Source organism: Pterocles gutturalis, unplaced genomic scaffold (assembly GCF_000699245.1).
Source record: "Pterocles gutturalis isolate BGI_N339 unplaced genomic scaffold, ASM69924v1 scaffold16431, whole genome shotgun sequence".
Taxonomy (NCBI): domain Eukaryota; kingdom Metazoa; phylum Chordata; class Aves; order Pterocliformes; family Pteroclidae; genus Pterocles; species Pterocles gutturalis.
The window spans coordinates 1,165-16,542 of NW_010103334.1; the positions used below are offsets into that span (position 1 = coordinate 1,165).

The 15,378-nt window shown below is 37.4% G+C and overlaps 1 protein-coding gene across 1 annotated transcript in view; it reads left to right on the forward strand.

The window, feature by feature from the left end:
- Positions 1–1,260: 1,260 nt before the first annotated feature.
- Positions 1,261–15,378, forward strand: part of ATP11B (ATPase, class VI, type 11B) — a 47,337-nt gene continuing 33,219 nt past the window's right edge. Inside the window, 11 exon segments of the mRNA XM_010086691.1 lie at positions 1,261–1,372; positions 2,200–2,289; positions 5,372–5,452; positions 9,606–9,713; positions 9,881–9,920; positions 9,923–9,996; positions 10,121–10,224; positions 10,794–10,841; positions 13,230–13,294; positions 13,867–13,948; positions 15,208–15,358. Coding sequence (XP_010084993.1) covers positions 5,375–5,452; positions 9,606–9,713; positions 9,881–9,920; positions 9,923–9,996; positions 10,121–10,224; positions 10,794–10,841; positions 13,230–13,294; positions 13,867–13,948; positions 15,208–15,358 — 750 coding nt within the window. The 5' untranslated portion in view covers positions 1,261–1,372; positions 2,200–2,289; positions 5,372–5,374.

The following is a 15,378-nucleotide window of genomic DNA, read 5'->3' on the forward strand; positions in this document are numbered from 1 at the left end:
AATTTTCGTGGCCTATTACCTGAATTGTTAATGTTTTATTGTCTTGCCATCACCTGCTTCTCCAGGTCAGAATATTAGAGGTAGGAAGGGTTGTGGTGAGTCATGTAGCCCCCGGAAAGGCTCAATTAAAGGTAGACTTGAATGACCTAGATATAAGCCCTTGTGTTACAGAGACGTTGCAACCTTCCCATGTGACTTATTTTGTTTTTTGATTACTCCTTTCCATAAGAAAGGAGGTTTTGTGTGTTTTTCCAATATCCAAAATAAGTTTTCCTAGCTGCAACTTAAGCCTACTTCTGTTCTTCTTTGTCCTTCAGATTACCCCTTTTCTCAGTGGAACAGTTTATTTATCGGAAGCTGTGCTGGTATATCCCAAGTTTCCTCTCCTCTAGGCTAGATGACCCTAATTTGTTTGCGCTTTGCTTTTTACATTATTTAGCCTTGCATTATATGTTTTCAGGATCTCTTGTGGCTCCTGTTACACTCCTGGATGCTGTCCGGTTGGTTCACAGTACTTCACCTGTGGCTCCTGCTCCTCCTCCAGCCTCCTTAGTACTGAAGGTCTTTTTCTTAGTGGGGTGACATTACTGACTCACATTCAGCCTGTCATCAGCTGTAGCCTTTTGATCTTTTTCTACAAAACTCCTATGCGGGCTTTTATTCTCTTTTTGTAGATGCTACAAATTCTGTAGATTGTGTCTAACTGCTCTGTCTTTCAGTCTTCTGTGCAGTGGTTGGTGAAGATCATTTTTTTATTTTGTCTTGTTGTTTGGTGGTGTTGCAGATGAGGTGGTGTCATCTGCAAATGTAACACCTGTATGCCCCTTCCCTTCGCAGAAGCAGTTGATGAAAATACTGACCCTTAGACCCGAAACAGGGCATTGGTTCCAAGGGACCTCACTCAGATTTTCTGTTTTGGTGGGGAATGTATTGATAAGTATTTAGACTAGATATTAGAAAGAAGTTTTTTACTGTGCAGGTGGTGAGGCAGTGGCCCAGGTTGCCCAGAGAAGCTGTGGATGCCCCATCCCTGGAGGTGTTCAAGGCCAGGCTGGATGAGGCTTTGAGCAACCTGGGCAAGTGGGAGGAGTCCCTGCCCCTGGCAGGGGGGTTGGAACTTGATGATCTCTAAGGTCCCTTCCAGCCCAAACCATTCTATGATTCTATAATTTTTCAGCACAAAGTTGATAATTTTACAGAACTACAGTTAATAAAATAGTCTTTCTTGATAATCTTTTTTTATTTTGTGTTTTAGGGTTTTGACCCACCGCATCAAAGCGATACAAGAACTATTTACATAGCAAATCGTTTTCCCCAGCATGGCCATTATATTCCTCAGAAGTTTGCAGACAACAGAATCATATCATCCAAAGTAAGGGATCAATTTGTCATGGGAAAACCATTTGATATGTTACTTAAGAAGTTGGGTAGCAGATGTGCATGTGTATATTATGTCTAATGTTGCATATACAATATTCAAAAAGAAACAAGCTCTAAACTTTCTTGAGGAAAAAGCTACATTGCTTTTTATATAGTTTTTTCTCCTGCTGTCTCTCCTCTTTCTGTGGAACCTGACTAAGTACAGAAAAATTCAGCATATTGGTCAGAATTTCTGAAGAAAAGTGGGTTTTAAGCCAGTGATGCCCATGTCTGGATGTGATGCACAGAACCACTTAAAAGGATGAAGTTTGTTGTGAAGATTTATAAAATAGCTGATTGTCAGCTAGTACTGTGCATAAATTAAATCAGCAGTGGACTGCAATTGCAGATTCCCTCCTAGCGCGAGCTTGGATTGTTATCAGCAGAACTGATGGTGGGGATATGGCTTGTTGCTGTAGTGCAGGAGAGAAAGTTACAGCTGCAAGAATTAATTTCTCCTCTGCTACCCAGGATGCAAGCAGTCAAATGACGCCAGCTGCTCATATCCCAGTTGGTAGGAGAACATTTCAAACTTTGACTATAAAGGCAATGAAGTTGCCACCTGTGCTTCCTGGCTAGCTACACCTGGGGGAAGAAAAAAATAGGATACAGCAGTTCTGTGTGGGACTAAGGCAAGACCAGAAGAAGGCTTGGGGGAGAGGAGATAGAAAATGAAAATATTTAGCTTAAGAGAGTTCAATGGGAGCAGAACTGAATTTCACTGAAAAATTGTTCAGTATGTCATAACTGTTCTTTTCTGTCTCCCTTTTTTCCCTTCAGTATACGGTGTGGAATTTTGTTCCAAAAAACTTATTTGAGCAGTTCAGAAGAGTAGCCAACTTTTATTTTCTGATTATATTTTTGGTTCAGGTAAGTTGAATCATACTCAGGAAATGGCAATTTTATGTTTTAAATTCTGCCACTGATTGTTTTATTCTGTGAATTCAGATTTTCTACTTACATATTCTGTCTATAAAACAACACATTTCCAGCTTCTCTGGAAAATAACATAACTTTAAAAATAATTGTGTTCAAATTTAAGTACTGTCCTTAGCTTTTATCTTCATGAATGCCAATATATTTAAGTGTCCATAGCACTGCCAGCACAGGGACTCAATTGTGTGCCTCAAAATACAATTTAAAATCTGTTAAGTTAGTAATAAAATTACAAATATGCTTTTTGATTTTTGTGGCCATTGGTGGTTGAATAAACCAGGAGTTTTACTCTGTGTGTTTATAAGTGCTTCTTGGACATTAGCGTGCAGAAATGCAGGTGTTCCAGTTCCCTTGCATCAAATTGGGCAGTATGCTGTGCGTAGATTATTGTATGTTCTTGTTACAGGTGGAATCTTGCTTTTGTAAATCAACACACTATTGTCACAGAGTTCCAAGATCCTCAAATTCAATTTGTTCAGATAAAATGAACCCATAAAATTTTACAGCTAGCATTGACAGTTTGTCAGTTTTGAAGATATCAGTTCGTGTTGATATAGTATAGGTCAGAAGTATTACGGTGGCTTTTGTAGTGGAGTATATTTTTTCTAATTAAAAACATCCACAGGTATATTGGAAGTATGACAGTCTGTAAATTTTGTGTGATCTTTGCACCTCCAACTCTGTAATTGTACTTGAATTCTGTTGAGCTATTGCAGATTTAGTAGATGAAAGATAAGTGAGAGAAAGGTTGTAAGGAGAGATAATAACTTTTGAAAGACCAATTAATATCTGAGAGTCAAGATTTTGGGGTACACAAACTTTTCTTTTGTTATAAAATAGACTGCTTTGGACAGGTACAGCCCTCCACAGTGATTAACCAACATTTGCAGTACATACAGAAAAAGATGGTACCTCATTTGACAGAAAACAGGAATAGTGAAGAGTTCATGAGATTTGTCTCTGATTGTACAATGTGTCAGTAGCAGGGCCACTTCTGCAGTTTTTAATCCCTTGCCTCCTATGTCCCGTACTCTTGTTCTTTCATGTTTAGAAAGAATTAACTTTCCAATAGGCTGAAAATTCCTGTGTTGGGAATCATATAGTTCTAACAGAATGTGTTGCCCATCCCATCTTCCTAGTTAAGAATCTTGACTTTGTCATTCCTGTTATGGTGTTTCATGCTGTTTAACATGTTTTAGCATGAGGAAGATGGGGGCATGCTGGAGACGGAATGTAAATATTACTTAGAGTAACCACAGGTGGTGTACCATTTTTAAAGCTTTTATTTCTTTTTAATGCAAATTTACCTCTAGTTCAATTTTGAGTCACATTCTTTTCAAACTGTTAAGACTTTGGTAATATCTGAATGTGATGTCCATGAACAAATATGGATGTAAAAGCAGAACTTCAGAGTGTAATTCTGTTTTCTTCTCAGTTTGTGACTCAAGTGGATATCTTAATTTGTATGGGACATGTCTTGTCTACATGTTTGTGTTCTGGGAAACCAATCCGGAGAAAAGCTACAGTCATTTTTGTTCATTTGTTAGAATTTAATTCTGTTCTTATTCAAATCCCATTTGGCAGTTCATCAATAGCTAATATTTTTCTTTTAAAAGAAAAGTTGATCACCATGGTGTCTTCTCTGTCATAGGAATCTCAAGTGACCAAGATGCAGTGTATGTCATTGCCACCTTGTTCCATTGGGATTGACAGAGCAGGGGCAAGTTCTCAATGTGTAATTTAAACATGCAGCACAACCCAGTCCATGTTGTTCACCTCACATATGCATGCCAGAATCATGGTGACTGACTGCATTTTGGTCACGTGAGGCTCCACACCAGCTGTGTGATGGATGGGTGTCCAGCAGTGTGACAGGCAAGGGGTCATAGTGTTCTGGTGAAAGAGGCAAAAGGAGCAGGCTGCTATGACAGTTCCACTGGCACAAGCTTGCTCCTTTTTCACATACGAGTCTCTTTTGAGAAAGAAGGAGAGAGTGTAGATGGCAGAAATGTCACAGTTAGCCCCATCCAGCCAGTAATCAGATGCTTTTGTAATACGTTTTCTTGGACAACATGCTACCAAGCTGAAATTGCAATGCTACCATTGAAGAACTGACTATTGCAGGCTAGATCTGATTTTTGTCATGTTCTATAACTTGTTTCTGTTTAAGTGGAAAAAAAAACACATGCATGTATTGTAAGGTGGCTTAATCTGTTTTCTCTCTGAGGTTCGTGGCCCTCAACAGAGTAAACTTCATATATATATTTTTTTTTTCTTTAATGGTTCCCAAAGCAATGCCATAAGTCTCAGGTAAAGTGAACCAAATCAATGTCCGTGGTTTTGAATGGTTCTTGTGTGTATTTTCTTTACAACACTTGACCATGTTGGTTTTTTTCCTGCTGCAGAAGAGAACCACTGACGTTCCTCCCACATTCAGAATTTGAGTGTATACACTGCACTTCTGGCATGCCAGCAATGATAGCACAAATTGTAAAAACTGCATGTTAACTTGGGGGAACCGGGAACCAGAGAGGAGCAGTCTAAGAAAGAGTGTTCTCTAATATCTAAACAGTTGGAAATTACTATTTTTAACTTTATTTTCACTTCTGAAGTTGATACTCTGCATTGCTGTTAAGCAGTAGATTCTGCAGAGTATTGAAACAGCTTCACAAAATGTAGATTTCCTTCCTTTGTAATATACTTTTGAATTCATCTTTGTAGGATGAAAACGTACCTTTCTTTTACTAAGGACTCTTCAGATTGGCACGTGCATTGCAAATGTGATTAAGTCTGTTCCATGCCCTAGAATGTTTGCATCATTACTGACATGTATTATTTAGGTGTCAGGAGCTGAGTTTTGCTCCAGAAATACTGCAGAAACTGCAGTAAGAATAGTAACAGGTTATAATGAGGAGTTTGGAAAATAGTCGTCATCTTGCTTCATTTTTATTTTTTGGAAAGTACAATTGTAGACATACATAATTGGGGCTAATTTTAATATTTTCTTCTCTTTTAGCTCATGATAGATACCCCTACCAGTCCTATTACCAGTGGATTGCCATTGTTCTTTGTCATAACTGTGACAGCCATAAAGCAGGTAAAGGGGAAAAATCTTATAGCGTGAAGTCTTTCTAAGGTAAAGTTACTTAACAAAGTCTGACCAAGATAACGTTTAGATACTAAAATAAGGAAAGTGAAATTTTTAGAAAGGATTGTGTATTTCTTATTAGATTCTTGAACTTGAGCATTTTGGTTAGTTGCCAAGTGCTCAGTGACTCACTGTGGTACCCTTAAATGGACAGTGAATGACTGTCAGACAGCATTTTTATCTAAACGTTACATGTCAGTGTTTATAAGACCTTTTCTGAAAGCTCTTCACTTATTCCTTTGGCACACCTCGCTGCATATTAAAGCCAATCCTCCTACATGACATACTGAGGAAGGAGCTTGGGTAGATGAAGCAATGGTGCAAACCATGTTTGTCAGTAGTTAAAAGGCAAATTTTGCCCCAGGGAGTATGTTTCATGGTGTAAAATATATATTAAATGTAATCCTGTACCGGGTAAAAGGTCCAGTTTAGAAAGCACCTAGTTTTGTTTTCTTTGTCTTTGGTTATGTAAAACATTTTGGAGTGCTTTATAGCACGTGAAATAAGAAAAATCTTCCAAGGATGAGTTTAACAGAAATCTTGTTCAAGCACCATACTACATCCTACTAAGACCTAGAGTCCCTGGAAGGAGAATGTTAAGAAGGAGAGGAAAAAAAAAAAGGGAACGAAAAAATCTTCCGTTTTCTTTAAACACTTAAAGCAAGAGGAGAAAGAAACAAGCACATAAATCAAGAGGTGATGTGGATAGAAACTATAATCTCTTCGGCAGGGAGGTAATTTTCAGGAACTGTCCTCTTCAAAGGGTTTGACAGTGCTGTCTGGGGAAGAGATGCAGTCATGGCACGAAGACTGTTGCGGAACTACAACTGGAATTTCAACTTGCCTTCTGTGCCAGTAAGACCCAAAGGTGCCCTGAAGTAGGCAAAAAGTAGAAATAGCTCTAGCTTCCAAGCTGATAGAATGGTGTTTGGGGCAGAGGGGATCTTAATGCTGGAGTAATATTTGAACTAACAGTTCGTCTTATTGCTGTGCAATTTATATATGTAGAGTGCCCTAATCCTATTCAGTTGCAGCTGTTACAATCACCCCCAAAAAATCAGATGTTCAAGAGCTATAGTCCTAAGTAGGCAATGTAGCATATCCCTTAAAGCTGCGTGCAAATTTGTTACAAATATTAGATTTTTTTTTTTTCCAGAAAGAAGCTGGACTTGTATAAATCTAAAATAGTCCAAAATAATCTATTGCCATCTTGTTTCCAGATGTCCAGTCTTAAATGGGGAATTTAAGTGTCCCACTGTCAATTGCAAAGAACAGATATTCTGGCATTCCTTCTGGAAGTTTCAAATCATTCATGACTTCCCAGGCATCAACAGTTTTTCTGTTTGTCTCAATACCTCTGGAAGGACTAATGGAACCACCTAAACTGATCTAATGGGCTCTCATGCTTGTCCTACTTACTGCAAAGTAGGCAAACAGTATTCGCAAGCTGTTATCTTGGAAAGGCACTTCAGTGTGATATTTCCAACAGGCTGCCCTTGGGCGAGGAAGATGGATAAATCTTTTGTTGGAATGCAGAGGGGAAAATACCCAGCTCCCATTTTCCCTCAAACCAGAAGTGGAATAGGAAGCAGCTCTTAGGGGAAGAAACACCTTTTGAAAGCTTTAGGACAGTGGTTCTGTACAACGTTATGTCAGGATAATTGTCAAACTATGGTTTAGTAGTCTGTCAAAAGATGAAAAGGGAAAAATAGAAGCATTAACTGTATGTGGGTTTGAGAAGTTTAGCAGTAGATGGAAAAAACTCTCCCCTGCTTCCAGAAGGCCAGTTAACATGGCAAAGCTCAAAACTCAGCCTTATTTTAATCTCAGCCAAGGAGATAGAACTTTTTCTTCTTAGAAGTGTAATTGCACCTAGGTCAGAAGAAGGACGTACAAGACTGCAAAGTGATGCGACTCATGCTGTGTCATTTTGTCTGTCTTGTTAGCCAGAGGGCTTTCCTCCTTATGCCTGTGAAGATATGTATGCAGTCCTCAGAGGAGTCCAAAATTAGAAAATAAATAATAATAAAAAAAATTAAAGTTAAAAAAAAGAGCCCAAAATACAACAAAATAAATATATTTCCTAAAGAACCTTAGGAAATTTAGTCCATTTCAAGAAGTTCGTAGGTATTTAGCAAACAAGCTGTTTAGACACAGGTTTATTTGACTGTCAGGTGAATTCGAAGCAACTACTTTGTAGGCTTTGGTTAGCTATAGACCTAAACTGAGAATGAAAAGACTGGTAATATAATACACAGGCCTGTTTTATTTTTGTCCATTTCTCAAGTATGTTGATGCAGTTATTTAAGCAGGACTTAATAATATAATTTAATTGAGGGATTTTAATCTTTAGTTTCTCTTCAGGCCATTAAGCAACATTCCCTGTATTCCTATTGCATCTTTCTTTTTAACAATATTTCCAAGTGAGGGTAAGTATCTCTCTTAAAAATGCCGCAGTAGGTAAATTCTGGGGGAATTTAAACTGACCGCAGTAAATTGGCCCTTAAGAATTCCCTGGTGTGAGGTGTCAGCCTTGTGTTGTAGGCAATAGGTATCAGATGGAGAAAGCGCTGAAATCTGTACTTTCTAAAGAAGGTAAATTTCAGTTCTTTGCCAAATGCCCATATTGCTCAGCTGTTCAGGTTTAGGAGACAAATGCCCCAAGGTTACTGGATGTTAGTTAAATCCTTGTTTTCTTCTGTCAGTCACCTTTAACAAGGAGCTGTAGGTACTGGCTCTTGCTTTTTCCATACTGATTAGGAAGGACTCTTATGGAGTCTTACTTAGGGGTTATAGGATTCTGTCTTCCTGGTATCTCTCTGTGTGGCTGCTATTACTACACACTTAACTATGTATTTTTAAGCAGTTGGCGTATAAATCTTCCCCCTTTTAAAAAGAAAAACCCAAACCAATGTAGGTGGTGCAGTTGTGCTGTCCTTACTAGTAATGGGTGAGGTGCATGAAGGTAGAACTGCAAAACTATACTTTTAACCTGCTAAATTCATCGTATAACTTTCTTCCAAATTCCAGTCAACTGCAAAATTCTCCAAACCGCATCTGCATTAGTACTCTTTAGATTATGACCTTCATGTATAATGTTTGTAGCGTTCTAGGATGAGTTGGGATTATGCCTTCTGTTTCAGAGGGCCCCGTTCTTCTGTCTTCAAACTTCCAAGGAAGTGATTTTAACTCTCACATTTTTTGTACCTACAGGAAAGCATTTTTAGAATTGTCTCTGTTTCTGCGAATCACTTGTAGGAGGCTTGCCAGAATCTAAGCGGCAGTTGAACTTCCTGCATAAACTGATCTATTTCTTGTGTTCCTTCATAGGGCTTTCCAAACAGTACCTAGACTTGCGGATCAGAGATCATGCTGTTGACAATCATGCTGTTAGAATCAATAAGCAATCTAGTCATAGTTCTCATGAATGTTTGCACGTGTGTGTCTATGGGATAAAGGGTGCTTTAAAAAGTGACGAATGCTGGGTAAAGGAAAACTGCTTGATTTATCCATTAAAAGCTCAGTTTCTGTGAAGTGTTGTGTTAGGACTCACAAAGAACTAAAACCTCAGTCATCTTCTCTTGCTGTATGGAGCTGATGTGTGAACAGCATATTGTACAAAATTAAGAAATCTTAAGATTTTATGTGTAGGCTATAGCACTAACTGAAAGTGCTATATGGTATGATATGAGGAAGTAATTTCAGTCTGTTACTTCTCTTAAAAAAAATAAAATGTAATCCATAGAGACTGGCAGTGACTGTTTTGTGGCATATTAATCCATATAGATAAAAGATGGAATGAGTGCTTGTTCATCTAGTCTGCAGAAGATGTCACTGCCTGTTTGTTTTAACAGAACATAGGACTGTTAAGTTTCCTCACCACTTTTGCTACTTTATTTGCCTTGACTTATTTGAGTAAAGTGAGTGAAAATCAAGAGGTTTCCCAGGTTCTTGAGCAACAGCTGTAGTAGAAACTCAAGAGAACTTAGTAGCTGAATTCAGGCTATGCAGCAAATAATTTGAAGCATTTTTGTTTAGAAGATACTTGTTATGCTTTATATATTTCTTGCTTAAAAAGTAAATTTGTATGTGTTTTCCACAGGGCTATGAAGACTGGCTACGGCATAAAGCAGACAATGAAGTAAACGGTGCTCCGGTTTATGTTGTTCGAAGTGGTGGCCTTGTAAAAACTAGATCTAAAAACATTCGGGTATGTGCCTAAGGACAATTGAAAATTGTGTTTCTATTGCATAGCTAAAGCTCTTGTTTAATTACTAATCATTGTGGCCTGTTTCTTCATGATTTAGTAACAATGCTGAAATTAATTCTTTTTTAAAACTCTATTTGCACATTTCACATTTGTGTTCACTTTATTAGGTGGGAGACATTGTCAGAGTAGCCAAAGATGAGACTTTTCCTGACTGTCATCCGATCGAGTTGACGGTTCATGCCATGTTACTACTGCAAGTTTGGATGGAGAGACCAATCTTAAGGTCTGTGTAACTGCTATAAAATAGAGGGTAGTTAATTTGTGATGCCATTTTTCTTTCAGCCTGTTAAAATACCTACCTCTGCCTGGTAGTCCATATCATGAACTTAATGGACACTGTTTTACAGACACACGTTGCAGTCCCGGAAACAGCAGTGTTACAGTCTGTTGCCAACCTGGACAAACTTGTAGCTGTTATAGAATGTCAGCAGCCAGAAGCAGATCTGTACAGGTATCACATTATGAGTAAATATTTTGAAGTTAAATCAAAAGGAATTGTTTAGTATTACGAAAGGTATGGATCTTGGTGGGATTAAAATAGCTTCAGATGTCTGTGTAAATTTTAGGTTTTAATAATTAGCATAAGTATTTATACATATGTTCTTATTGAAAGTTGCAAGTGACAAGTTAGATTTGAGTATTTCAGGAGTAAATCAGAAATTATAGGATAATATTTACCTTTTGTGTTTTAATCATGACACTTATGTACATTTCTGTTCTAACCAGTAAACTTATTTCCAAGTTTAAAAAAAAATAAATGGCATATGTGTCTGAGCAGGTTGGAGAAGGAGTTGTATATGGCTCTGCCAGGAGATTTCCATGCTATGTAGTATTTTTTTTAATGGAATTAACTCAAACTGTAGCAAATTGTTGTAAGCTTACGTTAATTCTAAGGCTATGTGGTGGTCACATCTATTTTGCTTATGCTCAAGAGAAGGTTTGTACTCCAGCCTTCAGCAGCAGAAGATTAGATTACAAACAGTTACGTAGATTTTTCTAACATATGTCCATCTCTCATAGATTTGTTGGAAGAATAACTATAAGTCAGCAAACAGAAGAAATTGTACGGTAAGTAAAATTTTATAAGATAAATGTTTAGAACTGATGGAGGTGGTTAAAACAATGACCATCTCAAAAAAGAGTTGCTGTTGAGTATATGAAATGGAGGGGTATTTATACTGAAAGTTTCAATTGTAGCTGCATACTTCAGGTGGAGATAAGAAAAAAATAGTGAAAGTTCATTACTACCCAGTTTTTCAGATTCATTGGAACAGTTCTGGAAAGCTGGGCTGTTCTGAAGGGGATAACTTTTAGGCACTGGTAATCAGCTGGAACATTGTTGCTGTATATTATTTAAAACAGTTATTGATCTTAAACATTTTCCAGTGGTATATTATGTAGACTACAACAAATCCCGTCATCTGTTTATCAGAGGCACGAGGCAGGTGTTTTTGCAGTTGAAATTCCTAGAAATTACTGGTCTCTTAACAAAGCCTCTGCTACAGATTTGTAGCTTTTAGTATACATTTGAAACTACTGTACTACCTGGCCTGTAAAGGTAGGTGCTTGCATCTGTAATAGTCAACACATAATTGTGTGCCCATGTGCATGTAATAATAAGTTCACGACCTTTCCCTGTGCAGTCATAGCAAGTAGCATACACCTAAACATGTTAAAATATAAAAATAAAGATGTGAAGCCACTTACAGACCTATATGTGGACTTCCTCAAAAGACTGTTAATTGTGGTGTCTTGGCACCAGCCAGTAGAAAGCATCCACACAGCTGCTCACTCCGTTCTACCCACCACAACAGGACAGGAGACAAAATGGTAAGAACAGGAGTGAGAAAGGTCATGGTTTGAAGTAGAGAGACAGGGAAATCGCTCAAAAGAACTGGCCAGCTTTTCAGCAGTATTTATCGTGCATTTTATTTCATTGTTTTCTCTTGAGAGTTGTTGATAAGCTTTCCAAAAACTTGGTAACCTCTTTTTAAAATGGGAAGTGCTATGTTATGATGTATAAACATGTAATGGAAACAGGTAAATCTGTTACGATTCTTTCACTCTTCTAATGTCCTAAGTGTTATCCTTCACACATTTTTTTTTTTTTAAGTGAAATTTCTACCTGAATCAAATATTAAAGCAGTATTTCCATGTAGTGTATGCCTTCAGTCTGAAGAACTGAAAGTCTTCAGTCCGAGAGCCTCCTATGAGGCTGGCAAACATCTGTCAATTTTAGATAGGAGTAACATGGAGTTCAGAGTGAATCAATGATTTGTCAATGGTTTTGCAAGAAACGTGGGAGTGTGGAAGGCAGATCACTTGGCCGCAAGTCGGATGGCTTAGCCACCCCCACAAAACACCTCCCTCCAACCCACTCAGCTGCTTTCTAAGGTCGCTATAGGTGCTGCTTCACTTAGAACTTTTCAGAATTCATTACTGCCAAGCTTGACAGGTTCAGCTTTGGGATAATCTATCAAAATAATTTAGTTGACAACATATAACGTATCCAGTTTAAAGGGAATGTGAAAAATAATTGCAAGTTCTGACTAATGGAGGTGTATCTTCTGACTGTCAAACTTGTCTGTGTTGCAGTGGTTCGGATTTTGTATTTTGGGTTTGTCAGACTGATTTTGCAAACTGCAAAAAACACCAGAATCCGGAAACCATTAGGTTTCTTATAAGAAAAGGTTAAACGCATGAGCGCTTAGTCCCTTTTAGTTCAATTTTTCAGTGAAAGTTGAGTCTAGCCTAAAATACTAACTTAAGTATGTATAATTTAGTGATCCTATCATAATCCCCGTGTGTGACTGGTACACATAGTATTTGTGATGGTAACTCACATTTGCAGTAACATCTAGGTTAAATGTTGAATGGTGGAAGGTGGGTTGGGGGTTGTGCGGGTTTGAGGGGAGTTTTTTTTAGTAACTCCAACTTATTCTTTCAAAGGAACTTTAAGAGCTTTTTTTATATAATAGTGATCGTGGACTGCTAGTGGTACAGCTAATGGAAAAGTAAGGCAAACCCAAGGGTTTCTATGCCATAGCACTTCATATATGATCTTTAATTCTTTTGCTTATACCCAGTATGTCAACCTAGCCACTGCAGTTGTTCAACTTCTGCTTTAATTTGAAACACTGGCAAAAATAGTGAATGTACTTTTTAAATTTATTTCAAACCAACTGTGCTGGCGGTTTGTAAAGATAAAGCAGCTGCTAGAGTAGAACATATGGCTCTGACCTTATATGAACCTTGGTTCTAACTGGACCGTTATTTTCACAGCACTGTAGTTATCTTAGCCAATGAAATGAATGTATGAGGTGTGATAGGGGGAAAAACGTTTATGAAATCTTACTTTTGTGTTAGGAAGCAGAACTTGCACTGTTGTGGTGGTGTTGTGTCTATGTAGTTGTTTGTTTCTAATTTTTAAGTACTGATATGTCCATTTCTTTTTAGACCTCTTGGGCCTGAAAGCCTCTTACTTCGTGGAGCAAGATTAAAAAACACCAAAGAAATATTTGGTTTGTAGACATCTAAATATTTAAAGAGTATTCTCTTCTTAAAATATGTTGATGATCTGTGGTGTAATTCTATTTGCACTGAAGAAATTGTAATAATCTTGCTGACTGTTACCTGAGGGCATATGATTATAGATGAAAGCAATGATATTATGCTGAAGAATCTCTAAGGATATAGACTTCCAACTCCTCTCTGTGAAAATGTTTGAAGTGGTTTGATAAAGGAATAACTTAACTTCAATGGATAAATGACTGTTGTTACTGTTATCCATTGTTCAAACTTTCTCCTGAGATTTACCATTCTGATTTCCATAAAATACATATTGAAGAGCAGTACAGTCATAATAATGAACAGCGTTTTAGTAGGTGTTAAAACTAATTCAATAATACTGTTTTACTATAGCAGGATATTGCAAATACTTACAAAATACTGTCTCACCATTGTACTGAAGTAAACACAAAAGTAATATCACCTCTTGATTTTATCCTATGTCTCTTAAAACAAAACATTCTGCAAATTGTATATATGCAGAAAGCAATGTATAACTCTTCCCCTCCCCCCACTTCCTTCCCAGGTGTTGCAGTGTATACAGGTATGGAGACAAAGATGGCATTAAATTACAAGAGTAAATCTCAGAAACGGTCAGCAGTAGAAAAGTATGTTTATTTTCTAATATCTTTCTTATTTGTAGAGTTTTGACTTAGTTTTTCCTCAGCAACTTTAAAACCCTGATCTTGTCATTGGGTTTTAGGCAAGGGAAGAGAGTGTAATTGCTTTGCATTCAGTAGGAAGCTATAAAGATGAAATCAAATTCTTGATATTTTATCCTTTATTGTTTCTTTCAGTAGTGTACAAAGCTGAAATGCCCAAATTTAAAAAGGAGAAAAATTTAGTTTGGGAGGTTTGTTTTTCTGAGATGTGGAGAGCATTTAACAATAGGTGAAATGCAGCATGAACCAGATGCTCGGGGATAGTTTTCACAACAGTCCCAGCCTCTGCTGTTGTTTGCATCCTTTACTGTAAAACTGCATCATGCCTTTAAAGAGGATGGATTGAAACAACGTCATAATTGCTTACAGATCTTTGTTATGAATTGTAGTATTTGATATATGGAAAATAGCTTTATTTCACATAGTCTAAAGGATATTGCCTATCCAGATATGTTTTGCAATGAATCCTGCTTCTAGCACAGGCTCAGTTTTAAATTTTTTTTTCTTATAGTTATGGGATAGCTGTTACTATAATAGAGATTTATATTTTGAACTTTGTGAATTATTTTAAACAGAAAAGGAGTTCTGATATGTTGCCTTTATTCCAGTTACTAAAAATCTGAGATAGCCTCTTTAGCACGTGTGGGATCGATTATTCTTCTATAGCCAGATACAGACAGAACTGTAAAGTGCATGCGAAAAGTTTAGATCAAAGCAAGGGGTGGAAATGTGGTCTAGATAGCATTACGGAATGTAGAGACAAGTTTGACTGTATCCTGGTAGAGCATAGCCTGGGTTAAATAATCAGATGCACATGGGTAGTGCTCCTCTAACTGAAGAAAAAGGTGTAGCCTTGGATTTCCATTCTGGGTGGTTGTCCTGCCTTCACAGCCTTGCTAGATACTCAGGGAAGAGTAAGTCAGCCCCCAAAATCGTGGACAACAGGTGTGACTCAATTTGCAGTGTTGGAGTGTTCTTGCACCTTAATCTAGTCTTCATATTGCTATATGTAGAGAGTATCTTAGATGCAGGATTTCTTTTTACTTCTGTTGCTTTTTTGTCACATAAAAACATCCATGTCAAACACAGGATGCATTTGTAAAAATTGTCCAATAAGTTTTTGTTCAATACATATAACCACAGTGTGTCAACAGATTAGGTAAAATAAACTGAAGTTGCTTTTTTTTTTTTTTGCCTCTTTGTAGATCCATGAATTCCTTTTTGATTATTTATCTAATAATTCTCCTCTTTGAAGCCATTCTGAGTACTATTTTAAAGTACGCATGGCAAGCTGAAGAAAAATGGGATGAGCCCTGGTATAATGGAAAAACAGAGCATGAAAGAAACAGCAGTAAGGTAATGCAGCTCTACCTAGT